Genomic DNA, 15180 nt, shown 5'->3' with positions numbered 1-15180 from the left:
CCACACATCAGGAGAAGTTATCACTGGGGGGGGGGGGGGGGGGGGGGGAATTCTCATGAAAGAAGTGCCATGCCTCTCCTCAGTCTCTTCTCAAGGACAACTAGTATAATTCTTACTGCATTTAAGCTAGGAATGCTCGCTTCTTCCGTCGCACAAGGCGCTTGAGGCTATCTAAGACTGTCTATGATTGATGACCTCTAGGAGAAGATCCCTCTGAAGTTGTGCTCTCGTTTCTCTACACTCCTCGTCATACTAATTGTTTTGAGGCATGGTCCCAGAACGGCGTCTTTGATCAAGCTGACTGTGAGGCGAATCACCTTTCTTTTTCCTAGACAATGACATATGTGAGTTTTTCAAGAATGGTGACATCATCCTCCTAGGGGGCTTCAATGCCCGGATGGAAATGCTCAGATAGTCTTCTATGACACTTCAAAGGAGATGCTTAGAGAGGTAGATGTAGGAGATTTGGGTCTTGATAGACATTCATAGGACAGAGAGCGGACAAAGTATGGGAGACATCTCACGGAGATGGCTACTACACATGGTCTAGCGATACCTAATGGCCTACAGCGTTTTCCTAGAGCGGTTGGTTTCACATGCTTTCCACACAGGCATGGGGCCAGCACAATAGACTATGTCATGGCACAACCGAGCTTCATCCCCTGCATTCACGATTTCACAGTAGGACCCATATCAATGGGTGTAGCAGTGGATCATGCTCTCTTGACGTCTCCTTTTAGTACAATACAACCCGGGTGCTAGGAGGGAGGACACATACCCGCTATACATGTACACCAAAGACTGGCTCTATTTATACAGAGGAGATCTATAGTCGTCTATGTATAGCAGCCAGGCCAGGATTCTCAGTGGAGGAGATCTCCACTTTACTGATTGAGACATTGCATGATGCAACAACAAAGGCATACTAACCCCCCGACCATCTATGTAGAAGGCAATCTTTCGCTTCTCCCTTGTTGTTGTAATCTGTAGCATCATCTCTATCACGTGAGCCAACTGCGAGAGGTTGAGATCATCACCAAGAAAAGTTCTTGTCTTCTTGAATGTAGACAGAGAAATGAAATGAATTGTTATATTAATATCTTCAAAAGGTCAAAATGACCTATGAGACCAAAAGGTTACAACCATGTGCGACTCTAGTACATTGTCAAGGGAACATAAAGATAAAAATAGTACATCAGCTCAAAACATATGGGGGGTTGGGTACATTCACATGAGGGCTAATGGAGTGCACAGTGGGGGAAGTAGACAATGGTGATCATCCCATGAGCTCTCTCACAAATCTCTGCAGTATGGCCTCAATGTCCTCCATGGTCATCTCGGGGGGGGGGGGGGGGGGGGGGGGGGAGTCCGTGCTCAATGTCGCTCAATGATGCTCCGAATAGAGAGAGAGAGAGAGAGAGAGAGAGAGAGAGAGAGAGAGAAATGAAATGAAATGAAATGTTATATTAACGTCTTCAAAAGGCCTATGAGACCAGAAAGTTACAATGTGGTGGATCTGATACAAAGTCAGAGTAACAAGATGACAAAATGACAAAATAAAATACTATGGAATCCTAAACTGCTACGAGTGAACTAAGCAGCTAAACAGCTAGCTAGGATAGCTAGATCACAGGAGGTCCAGCATCGGTCGGTGGCGGATCTCATCAATCTCCTCCATGGTCAGTAGTATGTCCGGGCATCATGCATGTCGAGCCAAAGTGATCCGAATCCTCTGATGCAGCCTCCGTCGATGCTATGTAGTCCTCCGCAGTCGTGGGCGTCTAGATCTCCCCAACTCAGCCGCTCGGTCGATCAATGTGCCTCTAGTGTAAGGCGACGAGCTCTGCTATGGTAGTAACTCCTCCGGGTGTCCAATGGTAGTTCTAAAGAAGTCTGTGATCTATCTCTCCTCTCATCAGGGTCTCTCTATGTCTGTGTAGCTCGAGCAAAAACAAACTCAGGCATCTCTGATCCTCATACCGCATGACTCTAGAGAATGGTCCAAAGCCCTCTCTGAACAAGGAATGGAAGCGGCCTCGTATCTCGTAGTAGACGGGGCAGTGGCATGTGTAGTGCAGCTCTGTCTCAGGCTCGATGTCACACAGGGGCATGTCCTGGCCTCTGTTGGTACTCCGCTGTATCTCCCAGTCTCGATCCGCAACTGGTGTGAAGATGTACGTATCTAGCCAATAGCACATCGTATCCCATGAGACAAGTGGGTGTCCATGTATCTGGGTCTCGTTACAAAACCATCCTCTGTAAGCTGGAGGAGATGGTCTCTGTAGAAAGCCATCTTCGTGCCCAGCTCCTGTGCTAGCTGTATCCATGTCCTCTTGGTGTCTAGCTGAGTCAAGTCCTGGCGAATGAGCCTGGTGATCTCGGACTGTGTAAGAGTCAGAGAGGGCGCATCAAGTGAGTATTGGAAGGGAGGCAATCTGTCTATGCTGAACCCATGCACCTGAAACCATGATGTCATCTCCGCATACCAGCATGCTATATCTCCCTGCATGGCTAACTGTCGAGAGGACTCAAGTGCAAGGCGTGCATATCTATCTCCGGGAAGTTCCCACATGCGGTGTATGAAGGAGACAGATCTTGTGAGCGCCTCAACCACTAGTGGGGGGGCAGCTAGCTCTGCTCGTACAATAGCACGTGGTACTGAAGCCTTGGCTCTAATGAGCCGCGAGATCATAGAGACCAGGGGCTTCTCCATGTCCACCCATCCATCACTGCGGCCTGTCCTCCCGTGATGATCCAGTGAAGGTCCCCAAATCTCAGCTCCATAAAGCAATGCAGAAGCCACCAAAGTGTCAAAGAGCCAGAGCTTCGTCTGAGGCTCCTGAAACTGAACCTGTGAACACATCCTTTCCAATCTACCCAATGCTGCATGGGCCCTGGTCAATCTAGTCTCTGCTGCCCTCCTCAATGAAAATGCTGGCCCACTAAAAACCACTCCAAGGTAAGTGTAAGCATTTGTATACTCCACCTTCTCCTGGCCGTATGTGAATGCGGGCGCTGACCTCCTGATCCACTGTGGGGTGAAGTTAAAAACCATGACCTTGGTTTTACCAAGGTTGACGGACAAACCACTTTCCTGAACAAACCTATGCAAAGCATCCAAGTGACGTTGCATCCCCTCCGGAGAGTTGGAGATCAACACAATATCATCAGCATATAACAATAATGGAATCCATGTCCCTGCCAGCTGTGCACCTCTATTACCATCTCTCTCAATGTAGTCAGAAACCTCATCCACATACATACCAAATAGAGTAGGAGAGAGCGGGCAGCCCTGCTTCAAGCAGCCCTGCTTCACCCCGATAGTGGAGTAAACCGGTGTGGATAGACCCTTTGGGGTGCGTACATGCCCCACTACTGACCTGTATAATGCCATGACCCCCCAAATGATCTCTGTGGGTACTCCCATCTGTTGTAATCTGCACATCAATCTAGCTCTGGGCACTGTGTCAAATGCTTTGCGGAAATTCACAAAGCTACAATAGATCCGTCTCTCACGCGATCGCCCTCCTCAATGATGGCTCTGAGTGTCAAGATATGGTCAAGAGTAGAAAAAGCCCTCGTGAAACCTGCCTGCCCGGCTGCGCGTATCCCCTGCCTCTCTACCCATCTACTCAGCTTCTGCTCAAGAATAGATGCGTACAACCGTGCCTATGTGTGTCCAATCATGATAGTGCGATAATTCCCAGGCTCCATAGGGTCTCCCGACTTGAAGATAGGTACAATAGTAGATAGGCTCCAAGTATCAGGCAAGACCTCACACATGGCACGGTTAGACATAACTGCTAGAAGTTCTGCTAGTAAATCTCTGGCATGCGTGAAATGCTCAGCCACTAAGCCATCATGATCATATGCTCTCCTAGTCCTCATCCTGTCAATGGCCTTCCTAGCGACCACGCGGTGGGCCAGGCTGACGTGGTGGCCCCTATCGACGTCGACCACGAACCTGTTGCCAGCCCTCCTCTGCCTGAACTCCAAGCTTGGAGGGTGAGTTTTCTTGAGTACCCTGTGACTCTGTCTGTTGCTGTTGGCCAGCCCTAGGAGGCTTGGGTTGAGCGTGAGGTGAAGGTCGAGGCCTCCTCCGTGGCCGTGCTACACAAGAGAGGAGCAAGCTAACTCATAGGGTTGGGTGAAACACCTATCTCCTAATTATATTTATACAATCCGCTTGTCACAAATTGAGATAGAGTCAATCGATTTCCTTTGACATTTTGGAATACCGATGTGTTGATAGTGCTCTACCTAGGGTTGGTATGATATGTACATAGATTGTTTGCCACCATATGTGATGTTATGGTTGGAATTCCTTAAAACTGATTGATAATTTACTCTTACACATGTGTCGTTTCTAAGTACGAAATGCCTGCAACATTTTGTCTCGATTCACTAGTGAGGTGATAGAAAGGATGAATATGATGAGATTTAGTGCATCTAGAAATCGGATGCTAATGATCGTTGAGATCAGGATATGATGGCTAACTAAGTCATAATGATCACGATTTGTGTTTGAGATCTCAATGGGAATAAAATGTGAATGTGATTGTTGATTGTTCAGTGACCAGTGCTCATGCATGTTTTGAGTAGTCAAATGCATGTCTATATGAATTTAGAGCGTTTATAAGGAGGCCTAAAGAAGTACCATAACTTAGGTGTCAGGTGCATCGGAAGGGTTTAAGGATTTAGCTCGGATCTGATACTTCGTACAAATACAAGGTTACTTTACTTGAGAGAGCTAAACTGAACACAATGAAGAGAGAGGTACAAAGAGAGAGAGAGAGAGAGAGAGAAGAGAGACGACACCGCATATGGGGTCCCAACCACCCTCAAGTTTCCACAGCAAGTACTTAATTTAAATTACTTGCACAAATGCCAAGACAATGGCTAATGCCGAACACTGAGTGCTCCATGCTGGTGATTTGCAAAAACGCTAGATAATGATGATGATGCAAAAAGGCTAGGCTGATCTAGTGCAAAAACGTTGGCTGACCTATTGATGTTGAAGGTGCTTGCGATGAAAACGCTGATGGATGTTGAGGGATTACGCTAGGGTATTGTTGGGTATTGGGTACTGATCTTTTGATCTTCCGATCTTTTGATGCTCCCAATGGGGACCAAGGGGTTGCTTATATAGGTTCTTTCGTGATTTGTCCTACCTTCTTTTGAATAAATGTCATGTCAAAGTCACTTATTGATAAATGACTTAAGGGATTGTGCATATGCATATGTGCTTAAGTGACTATAATGTGCAAGTGAGGGTATGCAATATGACCTACCTCATCATGCACGTCCTTCTAGAGGCTCACAAATTTGCTAGGCTAGATCCTAAGCTAACTACGACTAACGGTAAACTATAGTAGTAGCTTGTCCACGTGGCTCTAGTGCAATGTGCACATGACATTATGGGCCATTTCATCTAGATTCTGGGTAGAGAGCTACACTCTATCGTATGTCTTGTCAAGTGCTCTTTTAAGTGAGATGTTACAGTTTTCAACCTCATTCATGTCTTGTTTTGGAGAGAAGTGTGTGAGAATGTGGGTACTTTACTCAAATTCTCTTCGTCGTTTCATCCGCAGATTGATGGGCAGTCAAAGATTACCCAACGCAGTGCCAAACCCATCGGAGCCATGTCCTCCCACTTCTACTTTCTTCACAGCAGAGATGGTGAGGCGAGCCATTGACAGATTGCACACAGGAAGGGCACAGGGTCATGATGGTATAGTGGCAGAGCATTTCATACATGATGGGGATCATATTGAAGGTTTGTTGGCCTTCATGTTCAACAGGGCTGTGTGTGAGGGGTTTCTTTAGACTTGGAGTACATCTACAATTGTACCACTAGTCAAGTCTAGAGATTCAACCTTGCCAACTAACTATCGCACTATCATGATTGAACACTCATTGGCCAAGCTATATGCATCTATACTTGAGCAGATGGGTAGAGAGAGAGGGTGTACGAGCTTCATGGATTCTCTACACTTGATCATATCTTCACGCTTAGAGCGATCATTGAGGAGGGTAGAGCACATGGGAGAAGGATTTATTGTAGCTTTGTGGATTTCCGCAAAGCCTTTGACACAATCTTGAGAGCCAAGTTGATACAACGACTACATGACTTGCGAGTCCCACAGGAGCTTGTATGCAGTATCATGGCACTGCATGAGAGGGTTATAGGGAGAGTACGGACGGCAGAGGGTCTTTCAGACCCTGTTCACTCTACTATTGGGGTCAAGCAAGGATGCCCATTTTCTCTGACTTTGTTTGGATTGTATATTGATGAAATTGCTGACTATATTGAGACTGAAGGGGATAGAGGAGCATAACTGTTAGGTACATGGATACCTGTATTGCTTTATGCCGATGATATTGCGCTTATTTCAGACTCTCCAAAGGGTATGCACAGACTTATGCACATGACAATGGGCTCTTCATCAACCTTGCAAAACTTTCATTCAATTCTACAACACAGTGGGTCAGGAGATCAGCACCTGTTTTTACATATGGGCAGGAGATAGTAGAGTTTGTCAACTGTAGACATACCTTAGTGTTGTATTTAGTGGGCCTTCTTTCTCTATCAGAGGTGCTACAGAGCCGAGATTGACGAGGGGACATGCAGCATTAGGAGGACTAGAGAGGATAAGTTCACAGGTGCAGTTTCAGGAGCCACGCACAAAGTTGTGGTTTTTTTTTTTTTTTCAAGAAAAAGATCCTTCTATTAGTTAATGAAAACTGCCCATAGGGCTACAACCACCTCTGCAAGAGAGGGCTACAACAAGCATGATGGGGAGACTCTCCCAATGAAAAAACAGCATATATACAATGAGGCTAAATCAAGAGATGGGAGGAGGGAAGAGCCACACAAGTGGACAGTAGTGCCATCTGAGCACCCCCTGGACAATGGTGTAGAAAGGCCCAGGGCGCCAGAGTCGGAGGAAAGCCTCGCGGCGCTCCCGCATGCGGTCGGAGCTGCCCTGTAGTCCCTCAAGCTGTCCGCTGAGAGTATGGATCAGCTCTAGCCAAAAGTCACGAACAGTCTCTTCTGGTGGCACAGGGCGAGCCTCAAAGATGAGGAAACAGTGGACCCGCTAGATGAACCAAAGTGTCAGGCCACTGATGAGATCCCAACACTCCTCTCTCTCACTGCACCACTCTTGTGGAGTAAGCTCTGTAGCAAGTTGTAGTGTAGGACGCCCCCCTGGTATCACTATCATCCTGCTAGTGGAAGATAGCTCAAACTGAAGTGCCGGGCCCGTGAGGGTGGACCAAGCCGTTGCTCCCCAAGTGTACTGTCGAGCCGTGGAGAGAGCAGGCATCAGCCGAAGAACTCGTAGCCACACATGTTGGGCCGAGGAACAGTCCCAAAGACAGTGATGCTGACTCTCCACCAAATGGTCACAAGCTGCACATGTGGCAGAGAGACCACTATGCACCAGCCAGCTCCCTACTGCTGTGGCTCTATGTGCGACCAGCCACTGAAACAAGGTGACTCGCCTCGGCTGTCTGGAGTCCCACAACCTCTGCCAAAAGTCTGCCAAGAACTCGACTGTGAGACCCTCCTCCTGCCAATGACGTGCTGCAGCGGGGAGGGCCTCTCTCTGTGCTGCTAGTATATGACGTCCCAATCGAATAGTGTACTGAAAGAAAGGGACTCCTGGGTGGTCTGCAGAAGAGAAGGGGTCCCTCCATAGCCACTCACCAGGATTCCACTGTACTCGTGTCAGCGGACAACACTCCCAAGCCCATAGCCTCCAGTGTCTTGTCTCAAGAACTGCTGGGTCAGGGTCTATGACGCAGGTCCTCCCACAGATGCCCACTACTCGGATCCTCTGAAAACAGCACTCTGCTACCTGCGGGGCCTCTACTGCAACTCGCTGTAGTCGTCCCCACCCTGAAGCTCGAAGAACACGGCTGAGACAGACTCTGAGCAGGCCTTGACTGAAATGAGAACCTCCAGTCGTGTGAAGGCTCCCATCCACCGGGGTGCTACTGGCTCGAGAGGCGTGAGCCACTCAGCTGGAACTGACTCTGTGATGTCCTGACACATGCTCTGCACTCCTCTCATGCCCTGTAGCTGGAAACCCTGCACCTCCTCTGACAAACTTGTGAACTCTAGCCAGTCACCTAGAGAGCGCGCTGGACCTGCTGCCATGGGACCCCAAGAAACATGAGGCCGACTACCAATCAAGTGGCCTCTCTGAGTGCTAACCATGGGGTTCCAGACGAGGGGCTGCCGTAGGCGCTCCTCCGTGCACGTCGGCTGTCTCTGCTGCAGGCCACGCCGTAAGAGCTCCCAAGATCGAAGCAAACTCAAAACGAAGCGGTCCTCCAGTCTCCTACTCAAACCAACTTGGCGCAACTCAATAAAGATCCATCTGGTCGAAGGTTGCCAAGGGCCTCCTGACTGAGGCACCCTCGCAAGAAGCCTCTGCAGCAAGAACTCCTTCCAGGGCTCCTCTCCTGAAGAAGTCCTCTGACTACGAACTTCCCAAGAAGGGCTCTGCTCTGCTGTGCTGGATCAATGATCCCAAGCCCTCCTTGAGAACAAGGAAGTGTGATGACCGACCAAGCCACCTTGGCTCGGGCAATCTGAGTGTCGCGACCTGACCAAAGGAAGTTCCTGATCAGCCTCTCTACCTGGCTGATACAAGAACTCGAGAAGATCCAGCAAGAAGTGATGTACCACATAGTTGCTAACAACACCTGGTTGGCAACTACTACTCTACCCGCCAGCGAAAGTCGTGTTGAGCTCCAATGTAACAGCTTTCTCCTGATGGACAGTAGAAGAGGAGCAATCTGCTGCTCGGGGGATAAGTCCAAACCAACCTGACAACCCAAGTACCGAACTGCAGTCCCTGGGGGAATCCACCTGAAACCCTTGCCTAGCATCCAATCTGGCACAGGAGCACTACCAACCGAGAAAGCCACTGTCTTTCTCCAGTTGATCAGTGCGCCCGATGCACAACAGAAGGTCTCCAAAGCCTGCTCACATTTGTGCAGATTGGCCTCTTGGCCCTCTAAGTACAAGGCTGAGTCATCGGCAAACTCAGCGTCCAGTAGCTCATCTCCCCGAATAGGGAGTGCTAAGCCCCGCATACCAACCTGCTGTGACACCAAAAATCTGCTCATCGCCTCCGCATAGAACAGAAAGAGAAAGGGGGCAAGAGGACAACCTTGTCTGACCGAGCGTGTGAGCATGAAGCGCTCACCTCTACCTCCTGCCAAAAGCACCTGACTGTGAGCCTGTCTGTACAAGGCTGACACCCCTCTGATCCAAGCATCTGAGAAGCCCATCCTGCGTAGAGTGCCCTCAAGAAAGTCCCAGTCAACTCTGTCGTATGCCTTCGAGAAGAAGAATCACAAGGTCCTCCCCACGGAGCCGTGCCAGGGCAGAAGCCTCCCTGAAAGTGAAGATGTTGTTAAGGATACTGCGTTCCTTGACAAAACCTATTTGGGTCCCATGTATAAGGCTCTCCAAAAGTGGTTGAATCCTCAAACTCAGAGCCTTGGCAAGAATTTTGTAGGCTGAGTTGAGGATGGTGATGGGGCGCCACTATCGAATCTCATCCAAGGAGCCACCCTCCTTTGGGATAAGGTAGATCAAGCCCTCACTCATGCTATCAGACATCACTCCTGTGTGCAAAATGTACTGAAAGGCACTTCAAAGATCTGGGCGAAGCAGATCCCAGTACTCCAAGAAAAAGCTGGGAGTAAACCCATCCTCACTTGGACAGCTACTACTAGGGAGGGTCCTAAGAGCCGTGTGCAGCTCCTCAAGCTGAAGTGGCATCTCTAGCCTCTGGCGCATCTCCTCTGTCACAAGACAAGGCATCTGTGCCCAAACCTGCTCCCTGCATGCATCCTGCCGCTCTGTCGAGGGCTCAGCTGACAGTAACTCACGGTAAAAGTTAGTAGCAACTACACGCATATCCTCGGGCTCACAAGCAACTGACCCATCGGGTCTCCTCAATTGATTGACCTTGGCATGCGAGTGCCGAGGTCCCACTGTCTCAAAAAAATCCCCAGTCACTCTGTCACCCACCTGAGTCCACGGAGATGCCTGTCGGTGGAAGGCAAACTCATGACGCCTCTCCTCTGTGCTAGCAAACTCCTGTCGAGCCTACTGTAACTGCTCCTCCAACCATGGACTGTCTGGATGCTGCTCGTGCATCCTCTGTAGTGAAGCAATGCCTCGTCTGAGACGTTGCTCCTCCTCTCTCGCTGCAGCCCGTCGAGCCAGAGACTCCTGAAGAAAAAAGTGGCTCAGCTGAGCTAGGCCTAAGGCCACTCTGTCTGCAGCTAGAACCTGGCTGTCCATGCCCTCTGTCTAGAGAGCCTCAACCCTCTCTCTGAGTGCTGAGTCCAACAAGACCCGCTCTGGGATGCGAAGCATCGTGCTCCCACTCCTTTGCCTATCTGCCACTGTGAGGATCACTGGTGCATGGTCCGAGAAGGATGTCCCTGCCAGGATGCCCACTGACCCCCCCAAGTCACTGAAGTGGTCACTAGTGTAGAAGCGATCTATCCGCGATAGATTCACTCCTCCCAGTCTGCGGTCCGATCTAGAGAAGGCAAGACTGTCTGGAGGCCTCACAAAGCCAGAGTTCTGCCATGTATCTGAGACCCTCAAAGTCATACACAACCTCTCCCAAGCTGCTAACTCGACGCCATCCACAGTAGCATGGCTGCCTCGAATCCTGTCAGAAGGGTCCTCCAACATGTTGAAGTCCCCTCCTACACACCAATGGTCGGCCGGCGGCAGCAAGGACTCAACAATCTGTGACCAAAACTCTACATGAGCACTCGCCACATTGGGCGCATAGATGTTCAGGAAGCCCACAAGACCACCCTGAACCTGCATAGTAAGCCGCTGAGCCCTGCCTGGCACAATAATCCCTCTGCCCACAATGGCCTGCTACAATGAATCTGCAATAGTCATACATACCCCACCCTGGATGCCTTGAGGTCTAAAAGCAGCTGACCAAAAGGTATCATATCGTCCACGCAAAATCTGACCACATCGCCGAATGCGGCTCTCACACAGATGGTGCTCCTGAAGCATAAGGAGATCAATCTCTCCTCCCACAAGGCAACGCTGAAGCTCCTGGCGCAATCGCTGAAACTGGGGCTCACCTAGTCCCTGCACGTTCCATGAGATGATCCTCATGGTGAGCGAGAGAGAACAGATGCTGCCGCAGCAGCAAGACGTGCTATCTTCGAGGCTGGCTTAGATGGGGAGTAATCCGCATCCGAGCGTCCTCTAGATAGGCGAGACTGCTCTGAGTGCCTAGCCCAAGCCCAAGCTGAACGAGCCGTGCGTAAAGCAACCTCCTCTGTCCAGGAGTCCTCATGAATGTATACATAGCAAGGCAAACACTGCGTATCAGCAAAAAAGTACACCACAATGTGCCTACATCCTGCTGAGTTTGGGGGTGTCACCGCAAACTTGGCCAGTGGCCACAAAGTCTGCAGCAAATCTCTAACTACAAGTTCTCCCATGTGGTGAGAGAACTCGAGAACCTGTGTGTGCAACCATCTCAACAGTGAGTCGAGGGACCACTCTTTCTCGGCCCTACCACAGAGGGGGAAGGAGAATCCAACTGCTGAGTCCAAGGCCTCTATCCCCCTAGCGGCGAGGAACAAAGCATGGACCCTGAAGCAGGCTGCCTCGTGGTCTGCTGCGGAATCGCCGAGAAAGCGAGTGAACCCGTAGTCGAAGAAATCCCAGCGGCGTCGGAGGTCAACACTCATCAGACCGCGAGGGATAGCTGCAAGGGAAGATGTCTGAATCTGCATAGGGGGCCGCAAGAAGGGCTGACCCTCTCTCGCTAGGCGACTCGTGGCAAAGGCGCTGCCAAGAGATCTCCGAGCCGCCGGCGAGGGACCAGTCTCTTGAGTCGACTGTGGAACTGGAGCAAGAGGGGGGGGAGAAGGAGCTGGGGGGGGCGGAGGGGAAGAGGGGCGGGGTGGGGCGACAGAGGTAGAGGGGCGAGGTGGGGAGTAGACGGGAGCCGAGGGCGGGGGGGAGGATGAGGAGGAGGAGGGGAACTCTGAAGGAGGGGCGGCTGGCGAGGGTGAAGCGGAGGTGGAGGTTGGCGTAGGGGGCTCCTCCTGCTCAAGAGGACCAAAGCGGTTCCCCATGGGAACCCACTGCTGCTGAGTAGGCACCTGAGGCCCACTCTGAGTGCTAGGCTGTCGCTATGGCCCCTGGCGTCGACGACCACGGGCCTGCTGCCACCCCTCCTCCGCTGGAGCCCCAGGCTCGGAGGGTGGCTCTGAATCTGTGCATTGTGCCGCTGGCTGTGGTTGCGGCCCAGCCTTCGCAGCAGGCTGGGGCTAAGGCTGAGGTGCAGGTTTTGGCTTCCTCTATGGACAGGCCTTCGCTAGGTGGCCCAACTGTCTGCAAATGAAGCACTGGTTCGGGAGGCCCAAGTACTCCACACTCTGTCGAAAACAACCCCCACTCACCCAAGGCAAAAGGATGACCTTTGGGAGAGTGTGGGTATCTCTGACCAAAACTCGAACTGAGGGGATGCCAGCCGCCTTGGCAGCTACTGATGCTGCCGTACGAGGTGTCTCCAGGACAGTCCCGATGGCGGAGCCAATCCTGGAAAGAAGAGGTAGGTACTCCCTCCGTAAACCCGGAAAGCAGACTGAGATGGGGATGTCTGCCTCCTCTACTAGCACATCCGAAGTCGGGTCAAAACCATGTCGCCACTGTCGAAAGTGGGCGCATGATGCTCGGATGGCCAGTGGACTCATAGCTATGACCTTGGAAGCCATCTTGGAGGTCTCGAACTCGATCTGGTAGTACCCCGTCTGAGAATCTGGACATCCAAGATCTTGCCCACCTCTGAGAGAAGGCGGGCCTGGAGAAGGTCGCGCAGCTCTCCTCTGCTAGGTCGGGTGCTGAGAATCTTGCAGATGACCGACGTCGCCTGCAAGCGCTCTACCTCAGCAGCTAGGCTCGCTTGCTCTGCCGGTGAAAGAGCAAGTCGAATGGTGGGCTCAGCGGGGTTGGGGGAGGGGGCTTCGGGCGAGTCCCTCTGTGGCGGAGCTGGAGCCTCCATCTGTGTCTACTGCTGTGTCGGAAAGGAGGAAAGAGAGATAACGCTGTCAACGACCTTGAGGAGCACTGTCCCACGAGGGGGATACTGCCAATGCCAGCTGAAGGAAATCTTCGGGGAGAAAGGCGAAAAAACAAAACAAAGGCGGACGCCGGGGGGGGGCGCAATGCGGATAAGGCAGCGGCAACGGGGAAGCGGGCCGAGCGGCAGAGGCAGCGGGCGTGATGGGCGAGTGGCGGGCGGGGTAGTGGGCCGAGCAGCAGAGGCAGCGGGCGTGATGGGCGGGGTAGTGGGCTGAGCGGCAAGGGCAGCAGGCGGGCTGGGTGGCGCAGCGGGCAGCGGGAAAGGTGGGGGGAGGGCGCGCTGAGGGGCTGCGAGCACAGGGGCGCGCTGAGAGGCAGCGGGTGAGGCGGGGGGGCTGAGAGGCACAGGGCGCGCAAGGGCAGGGGGGAAGGCAGCGATGGCGAGAGGGGGGGGGTGCGCGGCAGCAGTAACGAGCAATTCAAAGTTGTGGTTATTTGACACATTGGTCACTTCCACCATGCTTTATGCAGTGCAGATATGGGGGCCTAGCCTCGACCATCATAGTAGATCAGCGCAGCGGGCGCACATATGATGGCTGGAGATCCATGGAGAGACCACGCATATCCATGATCTCCAGGCTGATTGGGTTGAAAGCCTCAGTGCCACGTGAGATTATCAGAGCTCAGATGAGCGCACCACCAATTGTAGTGGAGGCTCTTACTAGATCAACGTCTTTCATTCATAGCATATGGGAGCTACCACACAAAATATGCATGACTAGCGCGTGAGTCATCGTGACAACTGGCCAGTGAGGGTGATACTTCATGTTGGTTTGCATAGATATCAGCTTGGTTTGAGCTACATGGATTTAGTATTGACAGGCTGTCCCCTTTTTAGTATTCCTTGGATGCACCATCATGGATTTAGTATGGACAGGCTGCCCCCTTTTTAGTATTCCTTGGATACATGGTTCCACTTTTGGGGATGCTGATGAAACCATGTTCAGGCCTAACTAAATGATGCACGCAATGTATTATTTACTTTTGATGGTTCCTTTCTGAAACTGGTCTAGTAGGCAACTTAGGCACTAGATACCAAGGAGGCTTGCAACAAAGTAAAAAGACCGTAAAAACTCACTGCTAACAAAGATAGGAACTTATGTAGCTACAATATATTACCTTAAGGTAAAGACACTGACATAATCAAAAGGCTGTTCATACACCAACTTCTCTGCCTCCAATAGTCATCCATTTTTGTCTTTAAATTGTCTGATTAGAATCATTTCTTAAAAATGCATTTCAGATTGATGGACTGAGTGGCCTTCTGCTTCTAGAAAAGCTATATTTGGATCATAATTTCATAAAGAAGATTGAGCCTTCCTCTTTTGACAACCTACCTTCTTTGGAAGAAATACATTTGAGTGACAACACAATAAAAACTGCAAAATTCATGGAACAACTTCCATCATTGAGAACCTTCAATCTTGCGGGGAACTATCTTATGGTGGATCGACTCGGTGGATTCTCTTGTATCAAGGAGTTATCCTCTCTAAGAAGCCTTCAGGAACTTACTCTATCAGAAAACCCGGTATTTTATAAAGATTCTATTCTTGTTCCCTTAGGATGGAGGTACAATAATGGAAACGATTTCATGATAGCTTTTCTGACTTGCAGATTTGTCGACAACAGCATTATAGATCTGCAGTAATTAGCATACTGGGACAGTTGGTCTGCCTCGATGGGGAAGATGTGACTGAGGTATGCCTTCATTACCTGATGAAATACCTGTACGGACTTGATTCTAACATACAGCTTGCAGTTTCTAAGTTGAAAATACAAATTCTCTTCCGTCTTATATAAAATTATGTGCACATTCTCACCTGATTAACATAGAAAATGGATTGCACTATCAAGGAAAATGTCAAGACCTTTTAGGTCTACAATTAAGATGTAGCTTTAACGCAAGGACATTATTCATATGGCAAAAACTCTTGGTACACAGGAGCATGTTGAAGCATGTTTGCATGTGCATTTTCTTGACTTGTATATGCCAATGGGACAGTTCCAATCGAGCTTGG

At 50.5% G+C, this 15180-nt stretch overlaps 1 protein-coding gene across 1 annotated transcript in view; it reads left to right on the top strand.

Annotated features, from left to right (window-relative positions):
* The window catches only part of LOC147435252 (uncharacterized), an 89678-nt gene that overhangs the window by 14076 nt on the left and 60422 nt on the right, over positions 1-15180 (top strand). Inside the window, exons 4-5 of the mRNA XM_086488339.1 lie at positions 14406-14690; positions 14777-14860. Coding sequence (XP_086344465.1) covers positions 14406-14690; positions 14777-14860 — 369 coding nt within the window. The remainder of the gene's footprint in view (positions 1-14405; positions 14691-14776; positions 14861-15180) is intronic.

The sequence above is a fragment of the Adiantum capillus-veneris genome, chromosome 18 (genome assembly GCF_014529385.1).
Source record: "Adiantum capillus-veneris isolate H3 chromosome 18, ASM1452938v2, whole genome shotgun sequence".
Lineage (NCBI taxonomy): Eukaryota > Viridiplantae > Streptophyta > Polypodiopsida > Polypodiales > Pteridaceae > Adiantum > Adiantum capillus-veneris.
Note: the sequence above shows the minus strand (reverse complement) of the source record. Positions and strands in the feature narration are given on the sequence as shown.